Source organism: Oncorhynchus gorbuscha, linkage group LG06 (genome assembly GCF_021184085.1).
Source record: "Oncorhynchus gorbuscha isolate QuinsamMale2020 ecotype Even-year linkage group LG06, OgorEven_v1.0, whole genome shotgun sequence".
NCBI classification, from domain to species: Eukaryota; Metazoa; Chordata; class Actinopteri; order Salmoniformes; family Salmonidae; genus Oncorhynchus; species Oncorhynchus gorbuscha.
In genome coordinates, this window is record NC_060178.1 from 61,159,057 (window position 1) to 61,166,231 (window position 7,175).

Here is a 7,175-nt window from a genome sequence, read left to right on the forward strand (position 1 = left end):
CGACCTTAAAACATTGCAGCAAGCTATTTGACAAGAGTGTAGTAGTATCTTATGAAGAACGAGGCTAAATTTAACTTGTAACTACCAACTTGATAATCGTACGTTTATTAATTAACGAATGTAGTTAACTCACTATCAGTGAGAACCGCCTAGGCTCACGCTCGTGCATGTTTGCAGTTCATATTTTCACAACACATTCATTATTTTAAACAATACGCCATTTCTAAAAATCAACATTATTTTACGACATCAACAGATTTGAGAATATAAATAATGTAAAAGTTCAAAAGCATTGTTGCTGTATAAGGCTAGTCTATCGGTAGCTCTCAAGAACCCAAGTAGGGTATACCCAGTTTACAGGCGGCCCTCATTGTGTTCTCAGCCGATGGTAGGCTTCTTCTGATCACAGCTGGCTCCCTCATGAATAGCTACATATTGTATGCCACATATGTGATAACCATTTTTGCATTACTGGTCGTTACAGGTTAGCTTATACAAAAAGCTGCCATGGATGTTTCAATTTACCTGCTCTTGGCGAGTTTTCGTACTCGATTCGGGAAAAAAAATGTATCTTAGAAAATGTCCGCGTCAAGTTGCAGGTGGTTCTACAAAAACCAGACAAAACTCAACGGTAGGACACCCCTTTGATCACACTGTGTGATGCACTGTCATCTACAAGTGGCCGCGTCGCATATAAATATTAGTTCCTGCAAAGATGGAAAATCCTAAATGTGCGGTAGCTAAAATGGCAAGAAACATTGAGTTTTGTCTGTTTTTTTGTAGAACCACCTGCAACTGGACACATTTCAGATACATTTCCACCGAATCGAGAACCAAGACAGTATCGCCATGAGCAGGTTAGTTGAAACATCTATTGCGCCGTTTTCTATAAACTAACCTGTAACGGAAACAGTTATCACATTTGTTTTACAATCACAACCCTGTTTAATCCCGACACTTTGTCTGAATTTAAATTAAATTACACCTCACATCCGATACGGGTTGGGAAATCTTTGGAATTTAACATTCATAAGTGAGAAAGAAGCTTTAAAATACTAAAAAGATACACATATTGTGTGCAGTTTAGCAAAGTTGCACCTGACTTTTTTCTCCACTTACCACCTCGGCTATGACATCCCCTTACCTTGCGCTCTCAATTCCATTGCGACCATTCCACATGCCCTGTGTCACTCAACATACATCTGGGTGCAACTTTCCTAAACTGTGTATACAGTAAGTGGATCTTTTGTATTTGAACTGTGTCGGGTATTTGAGTTTAGACAGAGCATGTGGGCAGCGTCGAAACATCCGCGAAATCCCCTCAGGCGGCAAACAGCTTTGTCAATAGACGGTATAAACGTTAAGATTTACAGTCTATGTTAATGGGTTTGTCTATCGTTATTAAATCAATTTAAGAATTTAATATACAGGGTAATGTAAACAATGATACGATCACATATGTTATGTTGTTGGCTGCTGATGTCTTTGCATAGTCTGAAAATGCATCTGCTCTGCTAGGCCTTACGATAATAGTACATCTAGTTGGCGTATTAGAATACAATTACGAGATACGGTCTACTTCCTCTGAATATTTGCATTGTTGCGATCAGTACGTTACCTTTTCCTTTTTAGTTTTATTCGGCATGTTGTGGCTGTTGATCTTTTTCACGGTGACTCCGTGACAGATTTCCCCGGGACTCGATCGCTGCCACTCGGTTAGCTTCAGCTCCCTGCACCCTTCTAGGCCAAGAAAAAGATAATTGGCCAGCCACACGTTATACTGCCTAGTGACGGGCCACTGTAATTATTTCATTGGGTGGTTATAGGATGGGCGGATTGCACTCCTCGTTTAGGCTGGAGGCGTTGAATGATGCACTTTCGCCCTAGCAACAATTCATGAATGAAGCTCTTCTTCTTCTTCAGTATCATGGTGGTCCGCAAACAAATGTTATAGGTTAATGCCGCCACCTACTGTACAATCCATTATACTTGGTGATACAAAAAAGGGAAAATTGATTGCCTAGTACCACACGTTATGTAGCACTATATTGGATCATTGAATCAAACATTTCTGCAGCATTTAAGGTCCCCAAGAACACAGTGGCCTCCATCATTCTTAAATGGAAGCATTTTGGAACCACCAAGACTCTTCCTAGAGCTGACCGCCCAGCCAAACTGAGCAATCAGGGGAGAAGGGGCTTTGTCAGGGAGGTGACCAAGAACCTGATGGTCACTCTGACCGAGCTACAGAGTTCCTCTGTGGAGATGCTTGTCCTTCTGGAAGGCAGACTCCATCAATCAGGCCTTTATGGTAGAGTGGCCAGACGGAAGCCACTCCTCAGTAAAAGGCACACGACAGCCCGCTTGGAGTTTGTCAAAAGGCACCTAAAGGACTCTTAGATCATGAGAAACAATATTATCTGGTCTGATGAAACCAAGATTGAAGTCTTTGGCCTGAATGCCAAGCGCCATGTCTGGAGGAAACCTGACTACGGTGAAGCATGGAGGTGGCAGCATAATTCTGTGTAGATGTTTTTCAGCAGCAGGGACTAGTCAGGATCAAGGCAAAGATGAACAGAGCAAAGTACATACATACAGATCCTTGATGAAAACCTGCTCTAGAGCGCTCAGGACCTCAGACTGGGGCAAAGGTTCACCTTCCAACAGGACAATGACCCTATGCACACAGCCAAGAAAACACAGAAATAGCTTCGGGACAAGTCTCTGAATTTCCTTGAATGGCCCAGCCAGAGCCCGGACCCAATCGAACATCTCTGGCGAGACCTGAAAATAGCTGTGCAGCAACACTCCCCATCCAACCTGGCAGAGCTTGAGAGGATCTGCAGAGAAGAATGGGAGAAACTCCCCAAATACAGGTGTGCCAAGCTTGTAGTGTCATACACAAGAAGACTCAAGACTGTAATTGCTGCCAAAGGTGGTTCAAGGAAGTACTGATTAAAGGGTCTGAATACTTATGTAAATGTGACATTTCATTTTCTCTCTCTCTCTTTCTCTCTCTCTCTCTCTGTATATATAATGAAACAGGCAGGAGCAGGTCTCGAGCCCCGGGTCCGGAGCACTATCGACTGTGCTGCAAAAGCATGCTCGTGCGGCATAGTTACACTACTCCCTCCTTTCAAAGACTGTGCTTGGCTCACCGGCCAAGCACACTCACTCTCGTGGATGCAAGGTCCAATCACTTCTGATCTTTGTGTAGATCAGGATTTTTAAAATCAATTTTACAAGAAGGCTCTAACGTAACAAAATGTTGAAAAACTGAAGGGGTCTGAATACTTTCCGGATGCACTGTAAGTATATCATATTGTGTGGCAATTTCCAGACCTAGCAGTTAAGGTTATGTAACCTTATTTAATCCTACCTGCTATGGTGGGTATTCACTTTTGTTTTTCGGTAGAATTACTGTCATGGGCATCCTGAGTGGCGCAGCGAACTAAGGAACTGTATCGCAGGGGCTCGATCCCAGGCTTTGATCGGGAGTACCATAGGGCAGTGCACAATTGGCCCAGCATCGTCTGGGTAAGGGGAGGGTTTGGCCGGGGGGGGGGACCTTACTTGGCTCATCGCACTCTAGCGACTCCTTGTGGCGGGCCAGGCGCCTGCAGGCTGACTTCGCCTCTCCCGAGCCCGTTGGGGAGTTGCAGCAATGAGACAAGATCGTAATCACGAAAAAGGGGGTAAAAATTGCAACAAAATAAATCATTACTGTTATTGATGCCAAATTGCAAACCTTATTTGCACCGTCTGTATTCCAAAACCAATGGGTGTGCCTGAGTCTTATCACCTCTCAACTTGGTAAATTATTTCAACCTCGAACACTATTCTTTGGTCTGGTTCAGTCATTGCAGGAAGTCCTGAAGAGCCGGAGTTTGAAGGCTTTTGTCTCAGCCCAGCTCTAACACTTGATCAACATAGTCCATTGACCATAATGTCAGTGGGATGAGGGCCATTCATTTTGATGGTATTGATATATTTACATTTACATTTACATTTAAGTCATTTAGCAGACGCTCTTATCCAGAGCGACTTACAAATTGGTGCATTCACCTTATGACATCAAGTGGAACAGCCACTTTACAATAGTGCATCTAAATATTTTAAGGGGGGGGGGTGAGAAGGATTACTTTATCCTATCCTAGGTATTCCTTAAAGAGGTGGGGTTTCAGGTGTCTCCGGAAGGTGGTGATTGACTCCGCTGTCCTGGCGTCGTGAGGGAGTTTGTTCCACCATTGGGGAGCCAGAGCAGCGAACAGTTTTGACTGGGCTGAGCGGGAACTGTACTTCCTCAGTGGTAGGGAGGCGAGCAGGCCAGAGGTGGATGAACGCAGTGCCCTTATTTGGGTGTAGGGCCTGATCAGAGCCTGGAGGTACTGAGGTGCCGTTCCCCTCACAGCTCCGTAGGCAAGCACCATGGTCTTGTAGCGGATGCGAGCTTCAACTGGAAGCCATTGGAGAGAGTGGAGGAGCGGGGTGACGTGAGAGAACTTGGGAAGGTTGAACACTAGACGGGCTGCGGCGTTCTGGATGAGTTGTAGGGGTTTAATGGCACAGGCAGGGAGCCCAGCCAACAGCGAGTTGCAGTAATCCAGACGGGAGATGACAAGTGCCTGGATTAGGACCTGCGCCGCTTCCTGTGTGAGGCAGGGTCGTACTCTGCGGATGTTGTAGAGCATGAACCTACAGGAACGGGCCACCGCCTTGATGTTAGTTGAGAACGACAGGGTGTTGTCCAGGATCACGCCAAGGTTCTTAGCGCTCTGGGATGAGGACACAATGGAGTTGTCAACCGTGATGGCGAGATCATGGAACGGGCAGTCCTTCCCCGGGAGGAAGAGCAGCTCCGTCTTGCCGAAGTTCAGCTTGAGGTGGTGATCCGTCATCCACACTGATATGTCTGCCAGACATGCAGAGATGCGATTCGCCACCTGGTCATCAGAAGGGGGAAAGGAGAAGATTAATTGCGTGTCGTCTGCATAGCAATGATAGGAGAGACCATGTGAGGTTATGACAGAGCCAAGTGACTTGGTGTATAGCGAGAATAGGAGAGGGCCTAGAACAGAGCCCTGGGGGACACCAGTGGTGAGAGCGCGTGGTGAGGAGACAGATTCTCGCCACGCCACCTGGTAGGAGCGACCTGTCAGGTAGGACACAATCCAAGCGTGGGCCGCGCAGGAGATGCCCAACTCGGAGAGGGTGGAGAGGAGGATCTGATGGTTCACAGTATCGAAGGCAGCCGATAGGTCTAGAAGGATGAGAGCAGAGGAGAGAGAGTTAGCTTTAGCGGTGCGGAGCGCCTCCGTGATACAGAGAAGAGCAGTCTCAGTTGAATGACTAGTCTTGAAACCTGACTGATTTGGATCAAGAAGGTCATTCTGAGAGAGATAGCGGGAGAGCTGACCAAGGACGGCACGTTCAAGAGTTTTGGAGAGAAAAGAAAGAAGGGATACTGGTCTGTAGTTGTTGACATCGGAGGGATCGAGTGTAGGTTTTTTCAGAAGGGGTGCAACTCTCGCTCTCTTGAAGACTGAAGGGACGTAGCCAGCGGTCAGGGATAATGGTTCACACCTGCCTTGTCTGTCGGGTGAGTAGTATTGGTTGGTACTGTATGTGCCTTTTCCTCTCCATGTGTAGGGTATTGTTCCGGCCTGTGTGGTACAGTTTTTCATATGTGTAGTAGTTTGTTGCATCGTATTATTTAGTTTATTATTTGTGTCAACTTTGAATTCAATTCTAAGCCACAGATTTCCTCCATTTTGTACTTAACCTTTATAGATGCAGACCCGAAGACATTCAAGCAGCACTTTGAGAGCAAGCATCCCATGTCTCCAATGGTCCCAGTACCGGTTGATGTGCAGACATAAGTGACCTCACACACTCAAATGGACCTATAGCTGGGGTAGATTCTTCCATCATTCACACAGAGTAGATATTGTGTAAAGCACCATGTTGTCAACAAAAAGCAGTGCTTAAGTTGTATTGTCTATGGCTTAACTTGTGGAAATGCTGTGATCACTCATCGCCTTTAATGTTGTGATTCACAGACACACGGTGACCACGATTTGAATGCTTACAGCTGAAATGGAATGACGTGACCCCGAGAATGACTGGACATGGGCTGGATATTTGTGACAACAACCTAAAAGGGGTGCAGACGCACACTAGCACCCCATTTTATGTTTATTCCATAGCCAATCATATCTCAAGCTAACCCCTTATTCCACACTATGCCTTTTATGCCCTGTGGTCCCTCAACTGCTGACACTTTGTAACTCTCCATCTTATAAACCCACACTACCTTGACCCATTTTCCCTTTGCTGCTTATTAACATATTATTCTCCTGATTTGATAACATTTAGACTCAATAACATGTTTCAAGGTGCTTACACATGAGCGGTGGTAAGCGGCAATTGAACCACGAGAAAATCCGCCTACCATGTGTAGAGACCAGTGATCCAGGTTGTTGTCAGCTTGAAAGTTGTCATTAAAACATTGTTTGATTGGTTGACAAGATGAACTCTGCTCATTGGTCAGCCATGCGCGGCAGCAGCTCAGGACTTCAGCTAATGACATCTTTTGGTGCCTCGGGCTCCGAGTCAGCTTCACCTCTCATGGGAGCGAGCACCACGAACAGGGCCGCTTGCAAAACTGCTTGCATTTTGTCGCCAGCCGCTCTACTCCAATTGAAGTCTGTAAACGCTTACCACGGCCTGTTACCTTTTTGTGGTGTACTGTTTTTGCTACCTTCAGACTGAATGCTGTGGTAAATGTGTTGCTCACAATTGACAGCCGCAACATGGACCTGTTAAATTGACAAGGGTGTTGATATAGTTGAGTTTAGGCATGGCTTTCTTGTTTTGAGTCTGTTAAGTTTGTTTCTCATTGAAATGTATTTATTTATAAAGCCCTTCTTACATCAGCTGATATCTCAAAGTGCTGTACAGAAATCCAGCCTAAAACCCCAAACAGCAAGTGTAACAGTATAATTTTAAACCGTCCCCTCGCCCATACCCGGGCGCGAACCAGGGACCTTCTGCACACAACGACAACAGTCACCCTCGAAGCATCGTTACCCATCGCTCCACAAAAGCCGCGGCCCTTGCAGAGCAAGGGGAAACACTACTTCAAGGTCTCAGAGCAAGTGACGTAATCGATTGAA

General features: G+C 45.8%; 1 protein-coding gene and 1 long non-coding RNA gene across 2 annotated transcripts in view; one reads left to right on the forward strand and one right to left on the reverse strand.

Annotated features, from left to right (window-relative positions):
- LOC124038185 (serine/threonine-protein phosphatase 2A 56 kDa regulatory subunit delta isoform) overlaps positions 1–1,868 on the reverse strand; it is a 56,305-nt gene extending 54,437 nt beyond the window's left edge. The window contains exon 1 of the mRNA XM_046353725.1: positions 1,619–1,868. Within this exon, the coding sequence (XP_046209681.1) occupies positions 1,619–1,645 (27 nt within the window). The 5' untranslated portion in view covers positions 1,646–1,868. The remainder of the gene's footprint in view (positions 1–1,618) is intronic.
- On the forward strand, positions 668–6,714 carry LOC124038186. Its single transcript, XR_006839325.1, has 3 exons — positions 668–857; positions 5,791–5,914; positions 6,060–6,714. It is a non-coding gene; the product is annotated as an uncharacterized LOC124038186 (long non-coding RNA).
- Positions 6,715–7,175: the final 461 nt, after the last annotated feature.